This window comes from Desmodus rotundus, chromosome 12 (genome assembly GCF_022682495.2).
Source record: "Desmodus rotundus isolate HL8 chromosome 12, HLdesRot8A.1, whole genome shotgun sequence".
Classification (NCBI taxonomy): Eukaryota; Metazoa; Chordata; class Mammalia; order Chiroptera; family Phyllostomidae; genus Desmodus; species Desmodus rotundus.
In genome coordinates, this window is record NC_071398.1 from 95,472,839 (window position 1) to 95,492,985 (window position 20,147).

Sequence of the window (20,147 nt, forward strand, 5' to 3'; positions counted from 1 at the left end):
CGGCTATATAACTAGCACGAGGAAGAATACTCAAAGGGATCTTTGGAGGCTGTCTGGTGTTGTCTTTCACAATCCCAGGTACCAGATGTCATTTTAAAACAAGTGATTGTAGCAGGGAATGAGGTACAGTGAAGAGTGTACTGTCAAGTCGCTCTGATGTCACAGACATCCTCCAAATGGCAGACGTGGAATAAGTACGGAGGGACTCATTAAAGAGGGGTCTAACTGAAAAACTAATTATATTTTATTACAAGAAACTATGTGAAGATTGTCAGTTACACCTAGCACTGGGACACTGAGCCCAATGAACTCGGGGTGGGACCTAGACTTAAGCATTTGTAAAGATTTCTACAAACAGACACAACTGCTACCCAAATCTCCTTGGTTCCCGAGTTCGAATAGAGGTATATCCGTATTTCTTTAGCAAAGCGTAATTGGAAAGGACAGGCCAGAACTTACTAAACACTCCCCTTTCCCCCTCTACATCCAAGGGCTTTAGAAAACATATGTAAAATGATTTATAAATGGAAAATGTGTTAAAAGCTCTTAGCTCAAGAGGAAATAGCCTCATCAATAACCTGAAATGAATGCCATCCTTTTAAACATATGTAAAGGTTGAAAAAGAAAAAAAATTGTTTTATATGTCCATAAGTCAGTTTTACTTCTGAGGCAGTTTTTACTCTTTTTGGAGAGGTCCTTATTCTAAATTGTTCACTACAACTTGGTTTCTCCTACACACGCCTCAGGCAAATACAAACCCTGAACGTTGCCTAAGACCATTCAGAATAGAGTCAAGAGCACTAGCCGGTGAGACAAGGAGGAACAGGAAAACAGACCTTCCGGGCTTCTTATTTTCACCACTACCTCCAAGGTCATATTTCCAAGATAAGAAAATGAGAATAAACCACAAAGGAGCTCCAAGTTGGGATACTCGATTTTCACTGTTGGCTCAAGTCTAATTCCGATTATGTAATCTACGTGAGCACACACTGGGGACCTTATCACTTAGCACCAGGTACTGCTCTTCCCGACATTTATGAGTAAGAGTTTCTAACTGCCAGGTGCCTATGTTTTTAATGAAGGGTTGCTATTTTTAAATTAAACTGATGATAAATATATAGAGCAGCTCTCCTCCCCGACCCTTCACCACACAGACCCTGATGCACAAGGGCTCTGCACTGAGGTTTATAAATGCCACTTACAATGTCACAGATACTGTAAGCAATAAAATGCAGATTAACAGGTGAAAAAGAGATGTGACTTCTTAGGACCCAAGGTGAGTATATAAATATGGGACCAAAGTAATGGATAAATTCTGGCACTTTCCAATTCTACAGAAACATTTTTTCCTTATCTTTTCATAAACAAATTTTTACTGACTAACAATTTCCTGGGATACATTTTCAAGGGATTATTTATAAATGCAAACATGTAAGGATCACACAAAAGTAAATCAAACTCCCTATTAAGTGGTTTACTTCATCTCCTACCATTTGTAAATTTGAATGGATACATATTTATGTATTTGTTGCTTCTAGTCCAGAAAAAGTCTAAGTTATTATTCCTAGATACTCTCAAAACTATTATTCACATGAACCCGGAACAGAGAACCTAGAAACACATATACAAAAATTTTGTGAAAAGCAATTATAAAAGCCTTCTTTGAGAGCAAAGAAAATGAAAAAGGACACAGAAACCATCTTGAAGGAGCTCCCAATAGCAAAAAGGGAATAATTTGGACATTAAAATAAATATTTGAACAAAAGAGAATATTCAATAAAACAGAAAATCATGAGTCCATATATATATATACCTATACATATATATATAATATGTCATATATATTAATATATAAGAAGATGGACACCCTCCAAAAAACAGAATTATCTTCTGGAGGGTGGGTCCCTTATAGTACAGGCTTCCCCCACTAGGTCAGTGTTCTAGGAACCCATCTGCATCAGTGTGTAAGCTGGAGTCATTGTGAGAGGCTGCGTTCACCTTTAGTGCATTTTTCTGAAGACTCTTTCAACACGTTTGCACATCTCATGATGGGTGATTTACAAGCACACCTGGTCACACTGTGCTGAGTGTTCATCAACTTTTGACCAAAAACGGCAAGACCCACATGCCCCACCCTCTCTATTCACTCGATCTCACCCAGAGTGACTTTTCTCTTTCTTTCCTCGAGTTGAAAAAGTCCTCAAAGGGAAATGTTTTGCCCATATGGAAGAGGTGAAACAAAAATGGCAGACACAGCATAAGACATCCAGAACGATGAGTTCAAAAACTGTTCTGAGCAGTGGAAACAGTGTCTCGATAGGTGCATTGCATCAGATGGAGAGTACTTTGAAGGTGACTGAAGTTTAAACATGTGAGAATAAATACACAATTTTTTATAAATAAATTTTGGGGTTTTCGGGTCCCCCCATGTATATATGTATGTGTTACACATACACGTATATGCACATATATATGTACATACATTGAAAGTCTGATAAGGAATGGGGTATTTACAGAAATTCAAAGCACCTCCCCACAAACTTCTCATTGGTTATGATGGGGAACAAAGCAATTGCATGGAGTTCCTGGCAGGAACCGCCCTTGGCCAAACGGTCAAAGCGAGCATCTCCGGTGACGGGACAGTCCACAGTCCTGCTCCACTGACAGGGTGGGCACAGGAGAGACACAGCGTCGCCTTTATGATGTCCTGGTCAGAGCACGCGCCCCAGACCTCAGTATGAGCAACCTCAGACGAATTCACATTGAGAGACATTCTACTGATAACTAGCTTGTAATCTTCAAAAGTATCAAGGTTATAAAGGTCAAAGAAAGACTGAGACTGTTTCAAATCAAAGTACCTGGCTCAGAATTGGTCCTAAAATTTTCCTTTTAAATAAATGAATAACTACTCTTTGAAATTTTACAGAAAAGGACTGACATTCTGGAGAGGTTTTGATATAACCCTACACGGAGAAAAGAGAAGAACCAGAAGAACCTTCTCTGGGTCCCTTCTAGTCTACCAATTCCACCCTGTTGACCGCCTACCTGCGTATCTGTCACTCAGAGCGAAAGGGACCGTAGAGCTCAGAACCTCACCACACAGGCAAGGGACCACAATTCACCGAGGAACAGACAGCAAAGCTCTCACTGTTCTCATGCTTAGTTCTCACTGTAACAGTGAGAAGGGAAGTCTCAAAAACCTGCACTCAACACAAGGCAGGTAGCAGACAACGTCCAGCACAGACCACCAGGTGCAATCTTCCTACGGCACAGCTGCCACTGGACTGCAGGCTCCACCAGGAAGAAATATAAACAGAGCCTTTAAATGTTTCTTTTAAAAGTTAAATACAGTATTAATGAAGCCTTCTGATATAAAACAGGCTTCACCTTTTTGGTTCCTACAGTGCCTTGGAGACTGATGGCAAGTAGTAAATGAACCTCTACGGCACGATCCCATTTGCTTCCTAACAACTTCAGGGGGCCACAGTTGGCCAATGAATCCGCTCTTCACCCTGTTGGGCAGATACAGGAGCACCCTGTCTTCCTCCCCCTGTCATCGATTCCCCAACTGGCTGAGACACTGATTCTGGTTCAGCAGCACTGAGTAAAGCACCTGACAACAGCTGTCTTCCCTAATCTCTTTTTTAAAATACATGTAAGTCTTTGCTAGGGCTGAAGCAAGCTCCGATTTGGCTCAAAGCACCGGCTTCTATTAAGCCTGAAAAGCGTCACAGAGAAAATTCCTGAAAGAGGATCACTGAGAAAAGCATAATCTGCTAGATGCCCTGAGAAAGGACTTCCCTTACTCAAAGAATTCAAAGTGAGAGCAAGAAATAGGGTATTAGAATATAAGCCTCACCACTAGCACAAGCGAGTCTGAATTTTATTCTTAAAATACAATGCAAAAGATGTCCCATCGGCCTTCTCTTTTAAGAGAAACGGGCGATGTTCACCACATAACAAAACACCGAGTTTCACTGCACACTCGCTCCTTCATTCCCAGCCCCAGAGTCCGGAGGAGGCAGAAGTGAACCATGAACCCCTGGTGGGTAAACAAGGCCACCGGCTGAGAGCATCCGCGTTGCCTAACTCTCACTCTGTTTTAAAAGAGGGGACAATCCATGCTGTTGGAAAGGGTATAAGCTCCTTCTTTCTCTCTGCTGCATACAATTCCATTGCATAAATGTACCAGGAACTGGAGAGCATTATGCTAAGTGAAATAAGCCAGGCGGTGAGGGACAAATACCGTATGATCTCACCTTTAACTGAAACATAATAAACAAAAGAAAAAAGCAAACAAAATATAACCAGAGACATTGAAGTTAAGAACAATCTAACAATAACCAGAGGGGAGTGGGGAGGGGACAGTGGGGAGAGGGGATTATAGGAACTACTATAAGGGACACATGGGCAGAATGGGGGGGGAGGGGGGAAGGAGGTGGGTTCAGCTGGGGTGGGGTGGAGGAATGGGGAGAAAAGGCAGACAACTGTAACTGAACAACAATAAAAATTTTAAAAAAAGAAAATCTATTCATCTGTACTCCAAATTCAGCAGAGCATATTAAAATATCAAATAAATAAATAAATAAAAATGAAAGAGGGCACAATGAAGGGATGATTTTTAAATGTTTCTGGTTAAAATCAAGACAAACAACAACAAAACCCCACTAAACTTGAGGGTTAAAACAAAACCCAAACTCTTCCCCACCTGCTAAGTTGGAACCTGATAAATTCTTTTACTTGGACTTTCATATTTGCTTGAATTTCAAAACTGCACCCATTACTAGATTATTGTTAATTTTTGTAGGTAGTGTGTCAATATCATGGTTATAATTTTTTAGTTAACTTTTAGAGAGAGAGAAACATGGACGGGTTGCCTCCCACACGTGCCCTGACCCGGGACGCAGCCCGCAACATTCTGGTGTACGGGGCAGGACGGCATTCCAGCCGAGCACTGGCCAGGGTCATGCTACAGTTAAAATTTTAAAGTCCTTAGCTGTTAAGATATATACTTAAGTGTTCATGAGTGAAATGATGTGTCTGAAATTTTTATTTAATATTCCAGCAAAAATAATTTAGAGAAATGAAACAAGAAAAGCAAGAATCTGATGGTTGTCGAAGCTGGGTGATGGGTACATGGGTATTTATAGTACTCTTTTCTCTGCTTTGTGTGTGTTTTATAAGCTCTCTAATAAAAATAAAAGGGATTTTTAATGCAACCGTATCTTGAGGGTATTATGCTAAGTGAAATAAGCCAGACAGAGAAGGACAAAAACCACATGACTTCACCCACATGTGGAATATAAAAATGAACAAACAAAACAAAAACAAACTCATAGATACAGACAACAGACTGGGGGTCAGCAGGGGGGAAACAGTGGGGGAGGGGCAAAGTGGTAAAGGGGGTCAAACATATGGTGATGGACAGAAACTAGACTTTTGGTGGTGAACATGCTATAGTGGATACAGATATCCAACTGTATATAATGTTTGCACCTGAGTATTATATAACGCTAGTAACCAATGTTACCTCAATTAAGAAAAAAAGGACCCTGTGTCCAAGTACACCCACACTCTATGGTAGTGAGGGTGGTGGTTAGAACTGCAACATGTAAGCTGGCACATGGCAGGCACGGGGGCAGCGGGGAGACCCACCCCCATCAGCCCGTGACAGTGGTCACGCCACAGACTTTGGAGGTAGACCTGTTCTGAGTCTGCGTTCAGTCACTTAACAGCAATACAACCTGGACAAGCTGCTTTTCCCTCCAGGCCTTGATTTCCGCACAGGGCTGTTGTGATGAAGAAATGAGATAATCTACAAAGGCAAGTGCAGAACAAGGCCTCACTCATAGTACGCACCCAATAAAGAGCAGTTTTAGTGTCCTGGTACGCCTCAAACAAACTTTTGTAACTTTACTTAGTCGATGCTTAATAACCTTCCATGAATTTGGTTTTAAATATAATTCTTACCATTTTCATCCACTAAAATTTTCCAGTACTCTCCGAAGACAGAACCTTGCTCTGCGAAAGCACTAGCTCCACCGAGCGCGACACTTAGCTGCCCTGCTGTGAGGCAGCCCCGGCCTAGGGTGAAGCCAAAGAAGGAGCTCTGCCTTCAAAACATCCCATGCTCGGCACCTGACAGCAGAATGAGGGCTTCCAGATGATTCTGACCCCTAGTCCTCAAGTCACCTCCTCTGGTTTGCATCCTCCCATAAAGGCCCCAGAGGTCGTGGAGCAGGGACAAAGCCCACTATGCCGTCTGAATCCTGAACACACTGAACCTGTGAGCAGAACAGCCTTATTATTTTAAGATACGATGTTTTGGGGTGGTTTGCAATAGATGTACTGGAACTACAGACTATAGAGAGAACTATCGAATCACAGAGATACACAGACTACAGATAAATAGTACAACATATTGCATATATAATATATATTACAGATATCAAGAGCTGTAGGATCACAGAAACAGAGGGGCATGTAGATAGTACATAATCAACCCCTTCACTTTAAAGACAAGGAAACTGAGGCCAGTCCACAGTTGCCTGGTGAGTGACAGATCTGGGACGTGCACTTAAGTCTCCCTGCTTCCAGTCCTAGGTGCTTGCAAAACCACAGTTATTTCACAATGCAGTTCTACGTTATAAAAGCTCTTACTATCTCTATTATTCAAACCGCGGCATTCAGGATATTCCACGAGCTCTCTGTCCAAGGCCAAACATAACTGTATTTCTGGATGCAGACAATTCACGCTGCTATCCCGGGCATGACCGTGACATGTTCTCGATACATGTTTTTTAAAGTGAAGAATTACTAAAACAAGGCAGCTAAAAAAAACTATAAATAGTGCAGCTTGGATCTTCAGTGCTTGTGTTGGAAAAACAGAAACATTTTCAGGTTTGAAAGAAGATTTTTAAAAAAATATTTTAATCAAACTATAATTGCTCCCCCTTACCACCAATTATTAAATTCTGGAATTCTCACTACAGACAACTTTTACAATCCCGAACCACGCCCCAAATGTAATTGCTCAATGTTCATCTTCTGACATATACATAGCTATAACTATGTTTATGAATATAACTATACATAATTAAGTAAAATTGGAGGGATCACCTGCTAGTTGCCTGTAAATATGCATCCTCCCCTTGTTTTTTAGTAATACATTGCTAGCTGGGTACATGGCGTTCAGCTAAAGATTATGCTTCCAAGCCTTCGCTGCATGGAGGTAGGGCCAGTGGGGAGCTCTGGTCAATGAAATGGGTAAAACTGTTAGGCGAAACTCCCCCCCAAGGAAGAGGCGCGCTCTCCCTTTTCCCCTTTCACGCTTCCCTCCAGTGGACCGTGGACTGAGGAGATGTGCTGGCGAGTTACTGGACCACGCAGAGGAGGGCACCACCCCTGAAGATGGCGCACCAGCAAGACAGGAAGAGGCTGGGTTCCTGACCTGCATGTAGCCATCCCAGTTTACCAGCGCCTGGGTCTGGGGGTGGGATGGGGACCGACTGCAAATGAGGGTGAGGGGACTTTTGGGTGACGTAAATATCCTAACACTGGATGGCCGGTGGTGATGGAGGCACTGCTCTATACTAACCCTTGCTGGGTTTCACCTGGGCTCGTGGCTCCCCATGAAGATGGTCTCCCCCAGCCTGCCCTACAGCAGTGCGGGGAGACCACATCACTGGCTGTGGACGGAAGCAAAGGTGACGGGCGCTGTTTCCCACCAGTGCTCTTACAGGGGTGAGGGTCTGTCCCCCTTCCTTTCTCCTCTGGACAGCGATCTGGCCACAGCTCTCGCAGCTCCTTGAACCCACTCACGGAAGCCGTTTGTGAGAACAGCAGAGCTGTCCTGCTAGCCTTTGACCTCTCAACCCTGAACTGCGTGTGAGAAAGCCACTGAATTTTAAGATAATACAATTAATTATGTCACAGAAAATGAAGAACAGAGTTCACCGCTCAGCATTTGTTGACTGCACAGTATCTCAGGCAGCAGCTATCTTTGCAAACCATTTGCAGACCAGCAAGAAGAATGTCCTTATTTAATTACAGAAAAATGTATGCAACAACTTCTGTTAGTTTTCAATATTTAAGATCTGTTGTAGATAAATATACTGGGAAATCTATCCTGGACATTGAAGTTTATATATTGAAAGAATGTTCCAGAAATGTTATCGAAACCTTGTAACTTTTAGGTATCGAGATTTATTTTCTGAAACAATGAACTACCATGTTATTTTTTTTTCATGCCATACAACCTCCGGCATTAAAATAGCACTAAGTTGAAAATCTGTCCTTTCCCTTTTTCTTCTATTATTCCAATTAAGCTTTAAGATCGGTAAATGGCACAGAAACCTTCTGTGGACAGCTCATCTACATACGGAAGCCAGGTATTCACTTACCTGTCACCTGACTTAAAATAGAACAGTGACAGGTAATCCCCCAGCAGAGAGGTGCAAGTCGGAAGGCAGGCCCCTTTCTCCCCTACAGAAGTTACAGAGTTAAGTCTTATAAACTTTCCACAAAGTAAGGGCTTTGGTAAACATATCTCTCTTATCAGGAAGATTTTATCGCAAAAAAGAGGTATGCTGTTCTTCAGGGAAGACAAGAGAAACCACCTGTCCTAAGTGACAGACCACAGACACAGCTCTGTTACCGCTGGAAAGGCATGTGTCAGGGCTGCTGCACCCATGGTTATGATGTGCGTGCAAGTCAGAACTCCTGGGGGAGACTCTCCAAATCCTCAGAGCTGTATGGCTTTACCGCATGGCTCTTGCAAATAAGTATGAAGAGAGTGAACCATGAATGGTGCCACCTGTGTCACACATAACAGAGACACACGCTTTCACACAGTGCTAGACAGTAACTAAACTTCAGGTAATTGTGCTGCTTGATGGCTTCACCAGATGACAATGGAAGTAACAGCATTAAAGCGGATGCCATTAAAATGGCACATGTGTCAATTATTTTCACTATTTTCTAGTTAAAGCACACAGCCTATAAACATCTGGAATAAATTTTGTTGTAAAATGAATCCTTCTCTGAAAACCTAGAAGGGACCAGAATTCACAGCTCATGTCAACAAACCGCCATGCCTCATCTCCTAGATTGATATACGTTTTCCACATGAAATCAACTCATCTGATTAGACACAGCTGGCACTGTGCCAGACAGACTCAGTTTCTGCTCTATTCCTCTGCATTTGTTTATACCTTGCTTTTAAGTCATAAGACATTTCTAGATGTGGGTGTGTTCTTTTCTGAGACTATGAAACTCACTGAGATCAAAGAGCAAGTATCTGGCTTTTTTTTATAAGGCATGGCGCACCTCTGCCACATGATAAATGCACAGTCCCAGCTTATGCAAGGATGGAACAGGTCCAATCCTTTGGAGTTAGTTTTCCAGAACAATGGATGTGAGCTGCTCTGTCCACATTCTCTTGCCAGGGCCCCTTTGTGAGGTAAGTTGCAGGGGCTGTTGGCAGGACCAAGGAGTGAAATCTATGGAACAGGCCGCAGTTGTCTGTCCCACGCAGACAGGGAGCACAGGGCCATGTCCCCTAACACCCACCAACCACAGACACTGCCACTGAGCAAGCCTGTGCGCTTATTTCATATAAACAGAGTCCCCAAAAGCTTGAGTGTCTCCCCAACTCAATGCATACTTCAAGTTTTCAAAGGTAAAAAGCAAATGTTATGTTTGCTCACTTGACCTATAAAGCCAAGGCAGGGCGCCAAGGGTAGGAGCTACTGGGACAGCAATGCCAGAAACACGGCAATAAGAGGTCGTTTCCAAACTGAGCAGGGCTTTGGGTTCTACGCTGAGCCTCGTCAGCACATCACAGAAGCTCCCAGGAGAAAACGGGTATCTGGAATAAAACAAGCCCTGGTGCTAGACACAGTGTAGAAACCACTGTCTCCGGAGTCCTCTCTAGCTCTGTCCTCTCCCTCCAAGGCAAGCACAGCCTGATGTCTGGGAGCCAAGGGACCCTGCACTGCTCGGTCACGTGTCTCTATGTTCGGCAGCTTAGGAGAACCACGGAGTAACAAGGGAACTTTGATTTTTATAATACACGATGATTCGATTACATAATAGGAGTATTTGAATGGGCTATGTTCAACATCTTAAATCTAGTACGACAGACAATGTCATTACAAAGCAAATAATGCGCTCACAAAACTTACTGCCAGTCTTATAAGCACATTCTCACGTTGTATAAGCAATAGTTAAAAAACTCAAAATATCCTCCATAGGGGACCCCTTTTCACAGAAGGATAAAGCTCAGCAAAAGTAACAAAACTACTCAAATCATGTAAATTTACACTCGATTTAGCTATTATATTATTCTGCATGTATCCAACCAAACAGTTCACACTCATTAAATAAAAACCTTGCTTTCTTAGGTATTTTATGGTGTTTTACATCAAGTACAAACATCTCTGACACAGCCACAAAGGTGGGCTTCATCAAAGTTAAAAGTTTTTGTGCAAAGGGCATAATCAAGAAAGTCAAAAGAGCCCCCACTGGTGTGGCTCAAGGAGCTGGGTGTTGTACTGCAAGGGGAAAGGTCGCCAGTTCGATTCCTGGTCAGAGCACATGCCTGGGTCGCGGATTCAGTCCCTGGTTGGGGCATGTAGGAGAGGCAAGTGATAAATGTTTTTCTCACCCATCCACGTTTCTCTCCACCTCTTTCTCCCTCCCTCTCCCTCTCTCTAAAGATAATAAAATCTTTTTTTTTTAAGTCAAAAGACAATCTACAGAATGGGAGAAAATATTTGCAAGTAACATATCTGTTGAGGGATTCTCCTATACCTGATGAGAGTTTAATATCCAGAAAATATAAAGAACTCTTACAACTCAAGAACAAGAGAAACAACACAATTTAAAAAAATGGACAAAGACTTCAATAGACATTCCTCCAAGGAAAATATACAAATGGCTAATAAGCACATGAAAAGATGCTCAACATAATTAGTCATTAAGGAAATGCAAATCAGACACACAATGATACCACTTCACAATCACTAGGATGGCTAGGATAAAAAAACCAAAACGGCAACATCATTCAACAACAGGGTAAAATACACATTAATATTTCTCAACTTGATATGGAACTTTAAATCCAGATTTCTCCCTCATTCAAGTAAGCCTTCAGTCAACCGTCCAGTTGCACATCCAGCCCTGCACTTCCCACCACACCCTATCACCCACCGAGCTTTCCAATAAGGATGCCGTGCAGCTGACCCGGACTGCTTAGGTTTTTAGCATCACAAACCTTTTATAATGAATGGCACACTTTAAACCACTCCTTATGGGCAACAACGTCTTCACAGTTGCCTCTAGAGGTGGCTCTATGATAACTGTGCCTGAAATGACAGTTTACATCCAGACGCCATCATTCTCAAGACTGCAGACACCCCCCTCAGTATCATTTTAGAAATCACTCCCGTCCAAAGGTCTCCTTGTGGAAATTTTGGTCCATTTCTTATCTACTGACACCCAGTGCTACGTGGCTTGTACGGTAGTATCGCCAATCACGTGCTCAGAATGGGGTCCCCCACGCCCTACAGGAACACTGTCACGTCCCAACTGCACTGTTGTTCACCTCCAAGGCTGTCTCTGAAGACTCAGAAATGTAGAATTTCTGGAAGTTCTGCGCCACAGAAAAGTGCTTACCTGATGTTAAACGAGTTTCTCAGCGCACACGCAGACACACATTCCACTCACGACCTGAGCGTCAAAGCTCCTGCATTTCACTGGAGGCACATTTCTTAAGTCCAGAGCTTTGAAGGGACAACGCCAACTAGGGAGCAATATGTAATTCTGCATGTTTGGGTGCCGAACCGGGAGTACAGGCAAGCCCCTTAAAACTGTACTAACCCAGATCATACATGTGTGTCCGGGAATTCTGGGAAGAGTTTCCCAAGCTCTCCACCTCAAATGGAGGATTTTAGAGGATGCATACAATGGAAAAAAAACTCGCTGCTGGAGTCAGAGGTTGGAACTTGGAATTTAACGTTCCAGCTTTGTCACTAAGCTCCCTGAGACTTCCAGACCTTTAGCTTCCTCCCGTGTTAGATGACCTTAGGGGGCACTGAGAATTGAATGGGCAATATAAGTCTAGCACTTTGAGACAAAGAGAGCGCTAATTAAACAACCCCTAGTTCACTCTTCCCACTGCCCCATGGGAGGTGTTTCTACCCTCTTTCTCGCTATCCTGGAGGCAGGTTGGGGTTTTCTTTCTTTTTCTGGCCCTAGCACATCACATGACATAAACTGGGTGCTCATTTTTTGTAAAATGGAATGGAAGATAAGTTTGAATGTGTACTTTTATGCTTTATAAAAGCCTTGTTTACCACAGGGCTTCAGCCCTTGTTTCAGGGCCCTGAACTTTCCTCGGTGGACCTCACTGGCGCTCAGGACGACACCCGCGGACTGCTCTGCACGCCCAGGGTCGTGGAGCCTGCCGGCTTGTCTGTCAGTGCTTCACTAGCACCTGATGGTTTTGCCTGGGGGGAGCAGATCAATACTTTTAAAAGTTCCAACTCCTCTTCATTTTGTGCAGTCACCCAGAATTTCCCCCAGCTCTTTCTGTCCAGCCCATTGTACTATAGCAACTGTGCAATCAACACGTTATTTTGGTAAAGGTTCCCCAGTCATACAGCAAGGGACTACACGCTGCTCAGCCACATGGAGGAATTTACTGAAACAGTGACAGGTGTTCGAAGCGATTCACTAACTTTCCGGTGGGAAGTTCTCATCGTTAGCTTTCTTTTTCCTGACACTGAGTTTAAATCTGTGTCTTTAGCAGCGTCTACTCATTAGCCATGACCCCGCCTTCTATTCCAGCCCCACACAACAGTCCCTCAGGAATCTGAGGGCGACTGCTAGCCCCCTCACCCAGCGGGTGCCGCTTCCCTTGTGACAGGGTCTCAGGTCAGTTTTATCGGCCTGAACCCTCCACCACGAGAGATGCCAAGTGTCTTAGTGTCATGGTGCGATCTTCTTCTCATGCACTGTTGACATTTAAAAACTGTCTGTAATACACCTATATTTCCTTCATGATGATGAAGTGACTTAAAAGAACACCGCATCATAGCAGTCATTCGAATGCTTTCTCTAAAATACTAAAATGTGCTTCGTGATAAAGTTTATATTCCAATCTGAAGGGAAAAGGAAACAGAACAGAATTGGAGCGGGAGAGTTGAAAAGTGCTGGACTCATTCCTTCCAGACACGGCAACTTTCAGGATTCAAGTCACAGAGAGATCTTCGATCTGAAAGGGCTCGCCCAAGTCCCCCTCTAAAAATGAGCAAATTTAGAACTAGAAAGGTCAAGTGAACTGCCAAGTTTAAATCATTACCCTGATCTGTTTGACAGTGCCATAAAATTAATGTCTTCTCTGCTTAAAACCTTTTAAACAGCTGTTCATCGCCCTACGCTTCAAGTCTAATGCCATTTGCACGACTATTGAGGCCGCTCCTGCTTGGGTCCTGCCGTCTTCTCCAGCCTCGCCCTGTTCTCCCACACTCCATTTATTTAATTTCTTTAAGTTCTTCTTTTGCTCACCTCTGAGACTTAAAATATACTGACTCCTCTTCCCTTTACCCTCACTCTCTCCACCTGACTCAATCCTGCCCCTTTTCTGGGTCCTCCCAGGCCCTAGCTCGGACCGGTCACCCCTAGACATTCTCGTGGACCCAGGAGCCCTGGTTTAGACATTAGGACCGCCCCCCCCCATACATCCCTACAGGACCCGGACCCTCCCTTGTCACAAAACTCCTAACGTTTTTCCAGTGATCACTGTGTAGTATCTGCATTGCCTGCTAGGCTGCACAACCTCTGAAGGTAGGAAACACATTCTCCTGTCTCTCTTCTGTGGTCTTAGCACAGGCACATTCCTGGGCACAAAGTGCACACCGTGCTTAATACACAATACGGTTTACGAAGGCTCAAGTATCTGCTCAAAGGCCGTCAACATCCTATTCGACACAGAACCCTCCGGGTTTGAGTTTCATCTCCCCCCCGCCCCGCCCGGTTATGCTTCATGAACACACTGTTCCAAGCAGATCTTTCTGGATCCTAACTCAGCCAACCAATCCACTAGGTCCTCTATAAATATGCCTTTATATACTTAAGTGTCTTTCCTTTAAAGAACTGCCCAAAGATAACTTTGAACATAAGCCACCTTTGATTCTTGTCTGGCCTTTTAAATCGCCGCTTTTGGAATATTAAGGTTTTTTTCCATTACACCAACAAGCACTTTTAGCTTTTCTCAGAGACATACTGGAATAAATGAGTTAAAAAATGAGATTTAAATCAGACGGCAACAGAACCAAGTTCAAACAATGACTCTCTCGTCAGCATGTGTCAAATTCAAAGCAGCCAGCCCATTCGCTGTAAGTGTGCTTGCGGCAGAACAGGCCCCCTCTCCGCGTGTAAAGCACAAAGGCAGACGTGGGACTTGGGGACCGACACAGGCATGTCTACCGCAGCGCCCAAACCCGGAGAGGAAGTACGTAAGCATCTGCTAGCAAGAGTGCCAGTCCTTGTTAGAGCAGTCACGCACCTTCGAGATGTGTGCCTCAAAAATTACAGGCTGCGTTTAACCAACCACCTTCCCCAGGACCGCTGAGGTGTAGAGTCGAGGATGCTGAGAATCGAAGGGACCCTGGCTTTCGTAACTCGTGAGTGAGTACGAAGCACAGTCATGCATTTTGGAAAATCAGATGAAGGGGACTGCCCCAGAGCCAGGGGGCCTGCACTCAGATGCTGACTCTATTACTTTCCAGCAGTGTGCCCTGAACTAGCTACTTAATCTGTGCTTCAACCTGACCTTCTGTAAAATAAGCCTAAAAATCTGCACCTGCCTCACAGAGTTGTCACAAAGGCTGAGTGAGTTTTTAAAAAAATAATGTGATAAGTAAGTTAAAAATGTAAAATAATGTTATTCTTTTATTCTGCATCTATTTGAATACTATTAAGATGAAACCCGGGTTATAACGCTGAAGGGTTTGTGGGCCTTGCCCTTTATGTTCCTTATTATGTCACGTCTCGTGCATCTCAGTGTGTGAACGTATTAATTTCCTATTCTTGCTCCAAAGCTAATATCAAGTCAACACTGAATCAAAAAAGGAAATGAACCCTTTCCCTTTGTAGGGGTACTACACACACCAAAGGCAAGCACATTTTGTTGTTATATGGGAAGATTTCTAAAAGCTAAGGAAGACCGATAATCTGCCCAAGGAGAAGGGCCACGGAGACACCTGGAGCAAGGTGGGGGGGCCTGTGCCCTCAATGCCGTCGCCTCAGGCAGTAGCCTGGCCTCAACAGGTCACAGGTGAGTGGAGTTTTCCAGTATAAATTTGCAATGATTTATATAATGTCCAAATATGTTTGATATACAAAAACTACTACATTGGTTAAAAAATTGAGTAGGCTGAATGCCTTCATTACATGCTGGAATTAGTAGTTTCATTTTACATTGTATCACTTCCAATTTGTTTAGCCTTTAGATGGTTTCAATACTTTACTCTCACATCTGCAGAGACTACATACGTACAACAGTTTCTATCCTTCCTAATTGGCAGAAGCTAATAGCTTTCATTAAGGTATTCCATTTACTTACCTGACCACTTTTGGTGGAACAGCTACCATGTTTTGACCTGGCGAGAGTTGAGAAAGTCCTCGTCTCTAGACACATATGTTCGCAAATGACCTCTTTTCTCCCTGGGTCCAGTGCCGACAACCCTCTTGCACCCAGTGCAGTGCGCTATAAACGCACTTCCGTCGAGGATTATAAAGAGCGTTCACTTCCTGACATAATAGATTAGAGTCCTTCTTAGGAGAAAGATGAACTTGTGGGGCCAGCCCACTCATTCATGCCACTCTTAGTGAGGTAAAATACACGCAGGTCTCTTCCAGCCTCCTCTCTCGTCCTCACTGAGAAGGCTGGTCACTGAAGGGCTTGAATTCTTGCGTGACAGTCCCGAGTGCTAAGTTACGCCCTGTTTTTAAATCTTCTTTGAAGAGTTCAAGTGGATGACAAATTAGACTACACATTTACAGATATTAAGACTTTAAATGGGAGATATATTTCCTGTCTCTTTAATAAGAAGAAAGCTGTTCAGCCAACACCCAAGAGAGCAAGCAATTTGCACCTTTCAGGCAGAAGCAATAAAAATGATCATTTTACACAAAAGAATCAAATTACCCTAAGTGCCACTGTTAGGTTGGAGGGCACGGAAGAGCTTTTGGGCTTCTAATGAAAGGCCGTGTTTTAATTATTAAGAGAAATTTTTGCTGATTCAAGTATTTATCACATGTTGCGTGGTTTTAACACCACCCTGGGTATACTGAATCCTGAACCATCACAATTACTGCCACAATCTGTCGGCTTGGACTGTGTTCAGAGATGGCTCAGTAAATGCACAGGGGACCTTAACGCACCTGTGGAACGGCCGGACGCATGTGCTCGAATGCAGCGTTTGTGGCCTGGAGACATTCTCCAAACCCTGCACCCAAAGAACAGCCTGCAAAGGGTCTGCCACAAACTATTTTTTAAAAAACCCTGTAAACGAAAGAGCTGGTTGTTCATCAGGATCCTAAATACTTGGATCATTCCACCAGAGGACGCCTGAGGAGGCACAGTGGAGGCACGTTATTACATTATATTATTGTAGTTATTCTACTTTATTAGCAGTTATTATTGTTCATCTCTTACTGCACCTGATTCATAAACTAAACCGTATCAGAGGTATGTATGCATGTATAGTATCTATAGGGTTTGGGGCCATCAGTGGTCTCAGGCATCCGCCGGGGGCCTTGGGACAAATGCCCCCAGATGAGGGCAGGACTACTGTGTAGTGTCGTTTTCTGGTGACAAATCTGTGGATATGCAGGTTTTGTGACTATAAGCTATAAGTGCTGTCGAAAACACAGGTTTACGCATTTTGGAGAGCTAACCTCACCACAGTGGTCACATAATGGGTCGATTGTTACATACGTGGTAGACGGTTGTTCAGCGAATATTCGTTTCCCCCTCCTACCTCTATGGTGGAGTACATTTTCCTGCCCCACTATGCTGAAAGTGGCCTTTTGTCCAAGAGGGCGTGGACAAAGTCCAAGTGCGCTAGCTCTAAGCCTAGGCCTTTAAAGAGGCATCAAATGTTCCCACTAACCCCATCTGGGAACTTCCAAACCCTGTCCTGAGAACACGCTCCAGACAGCCTGCTGATTGCAGAAGAAATGGAGGCATGGAACAGATCTGACCAAATCTGGGTCCTGGCGCTAAGGAAGCTCAGCTGTGCGCAGCCAAGACCAGCCAAGACCAGCCAAGATCAGCCAAACCCTAGCACCCAAAGACACGTGAGGCAATAGATCGCTTGTTGCTATGTGCCACTGAGATTTATGGCTGTTAACTGCAGAACAGTATCAGAGGAAGAAAGAATGAAAAAAATACTCTTTGAAAACCTTGCCTGATTAAATGACACTCTTCATTCCCTTTAGAAAGAAATCTGATACTCCTGGCATGCTGAATTCTTGTGGTTACTAGGCTGTTCCCACAACTGAGTTTATGCTTAAAAAAAGAGTTAATTACACTGGTTCCCAAACATTTTATGTTCATAATAAAATAAGTGTGAAAGAAGCTGAATTGCTATTTCTATAAAAACTCAGTTAAGCGATTTGAAAAGGCGTGACAAAGATGAGTGGCTAAATACCAAAGTCACTGTCACGGTAAATGGCGGCAACGCTACCATCAAAGATGTCAAAACCGTTATAAAAAATCTCTACAGAGTTTGCACTATATTTCTTCATAAGGTTATTAATTTATTACCCCTCTTAGGAAGCTGAAACTAGAAATCATGATGTGTTTCAGAATTTCTATTCAAAGAAAGGGCCCTGTACAAACAACTGTACTGATTTCACTGTTTTCCCCATCTCTGGCACATGGAATTGCTCTTAATTTTTTTTTTTTAATTTGGCGTGCTAGATGAAATCTGTATGCCAAGCCGGTAAGGAGGAAGTAATTTCAGAATGCTTAACCCCTCTCCCATTTACAGAGCAGAGGGACTGTAGCTCCCTGAAAGGGCTCCTTCCTTCGCTGCCCGGGGCTGCTATTTTGGTGTCTGCCAGTCAAGAACAGAAACCCAGCGCCAACGCTGCCTAGACGGGCTAGTCTGCGTACAAAGCTTTTGTGAAGGGACAGTGTTCTAACCACGAGCACCAAGGGTCTTACAGGGATGTCGATGAAAATTTCTAGCCGTGGAACATGGTAAAGCCAGAATGGTCATCTTTTCTCCTCTACATGCTTAGCATCCAGCTTGCCCATTCAAATCGTCATGACAACAATCTCTCCAATTTTATACAGTGGGAAGCTCAGATTTTCAACATCTCTCCATTATTTACACTTCTCACATGGACCTGTGGTTGCTTCTTCCTAAGTAATGCTACTGTTTTTATCCACTGAGAGGACTAACCAGCAAGGGTGAACTAGTACTCACACCGCCTCAGTCAAGGGCGTACATCTAGACACTTGTCAACTCTTTTCACCTGCACTGTGGTGATGTCCTTTAAACTTTTTTCCATGGGTCACTTGGCCCCTGTCAGTCCGTCACTGCCAGATTATTGCTGCAGTAATGGATATACCTCCTCAGCTGTGGGTTTGGCCCATACAAATCCCTCCTACCGATTCTATGTTGCCTTCCCATCATCCTGAGGCTCAACCCAAGACCTGCTGTCCCATCTTCAGGGCAGAAGGCTTCCAGTTTCCTGCAGGGCTCATACTGATCGCCTAAGGAAAGTAATCCTCCAGGCTGACCCAACTACTCCCTGTTCTTCTGCCCACCCCTCCTTCCTCCATCCCAAGGGTGCCTTATCGACTCAGCCCACTCCTTCCTCTAGGCTTTGACCAAACAGTGTGAATAGCCCTTCCCTTGTTAGAAGAGGGGACAATTAGTAAGCACTTTCTCTGTGCTAAATATTTTACAAGTGGTTCGTTGAATTCTTACTGTAATCTAGGGAGGCAGTACATGTCCCTCACTTATCAGAGGAGGAAAGTGGACCTCACAGGAATTAAGTAATTTACCAGTAAGTTGCAGATGTAAAACTTGAACTGAGGACTGTGTAACGTTAAGCTCCCCAAGTAGGTAACTGCTCAGGCCTTACACAAGCTGCTCCCCTGCTCAGAAAGGCCTGACTGCTTTCTATGGGCAGCCCAGCACCCATCAGCCTTCAAAGCCTAAGTTCTGGGCTAAGGTTCCAGTACAGACACCAGAAAAAAGGGTCCTCACACTCCCTGTCTATCCCACTGTGGCAGCCAAGGATGAGTGGGGAAAATATAGTGGGGGGGGGGGGGGGAAGCAAAAAAAAAAAAATCCCAAACCTAACTTACATGCTTCCATCATCACCTTTTGAAGACTTCCTCCACCTTGTTCAACCAGTGGTAATTATTCCCCACTTCGTTCTGCCCTATGATATCAAATATCACCCCCATAAGTATTTATTTTGCTTCTCTCTTTTTCTCAACTGTGAGGTCTTTGAAGGAAAGGATTCTATTTATACCCAGCAATTGTAATAACCCCAAACTGTTTGTATATTACACACAGCCTTTACTAACATACATCAGAAGGCTATGTTCCCTTCCTAACCACTTTAGAGATTAAAAAGTTGAAATAATTCAGAAAATAAATTAACGTTTACTCTGAAATAGTCGAGCTTGACCGAAGACGCATTGGTTATTAGGCTGGTTCACCGTTCAAACATTAAATCATACATTTTGAATTTAAATACACATTCAAAGCTTCCTTTGGAATGCACGGCATATATAATAAAGGTAACAGGCATAATCTCTCCCTTTATTTATACTGGTCAGGTACAAAAATAACTGGAAACAGTGGAGGTGATAGAGAGGAATGCTGGCCACTCCACTCAGAGACAAGACTTCTTCAGGGACTCCCTCCCTTAGCTGTTATTACCCCAGTGCCAGAGGCTGGGCAGCATCTAAAGACCCTTGTGGTGCCTGGGGCAGCAGGGGAGGGCTGGGGGAAGGGGGGCAGTAGGGAAGGGTGGGGGAGGAGGGATAGAGGGGAGGGTGAGGGGAGGCCACAATTTTCTTATCTCAAAATGCAAGCAGGTTAATTTCAGCC

At 43.7% G+C, this 20,147-nt stretch overlaps 1 protein-coding gene across 10 annotated transcripts in view; it reads right to left on the minus strand.

Moving 5' to 3' along the window:
• Window positions 1-20,147, minus strand: part of RABGAP1L (RAB GTPase activating protein 1 like) — a 446,160-nt gene that overhangs the window by 43,814 nt on the left and 382,199 nt on the right. The window contains exon 1 of one of the 10 annotated variants that reach the window (XM_045189411.3): window positions 15,629-19,301. The exons of the other annotated variants lie outside the window; for them this stretch is intronic. Coding sequence (XP_045045346.1) covers window positions 15,629-15,703 — 75 coding nt within the window. The 5' untranslated portion in view covers window positions 15,704-19,301. Of the gene's footprint in view, window positions 1-15,628; window positions 19,302-20,147 lie in introns of those variants that run through there. 10 annotated transcript variants of the gene reach the window in all.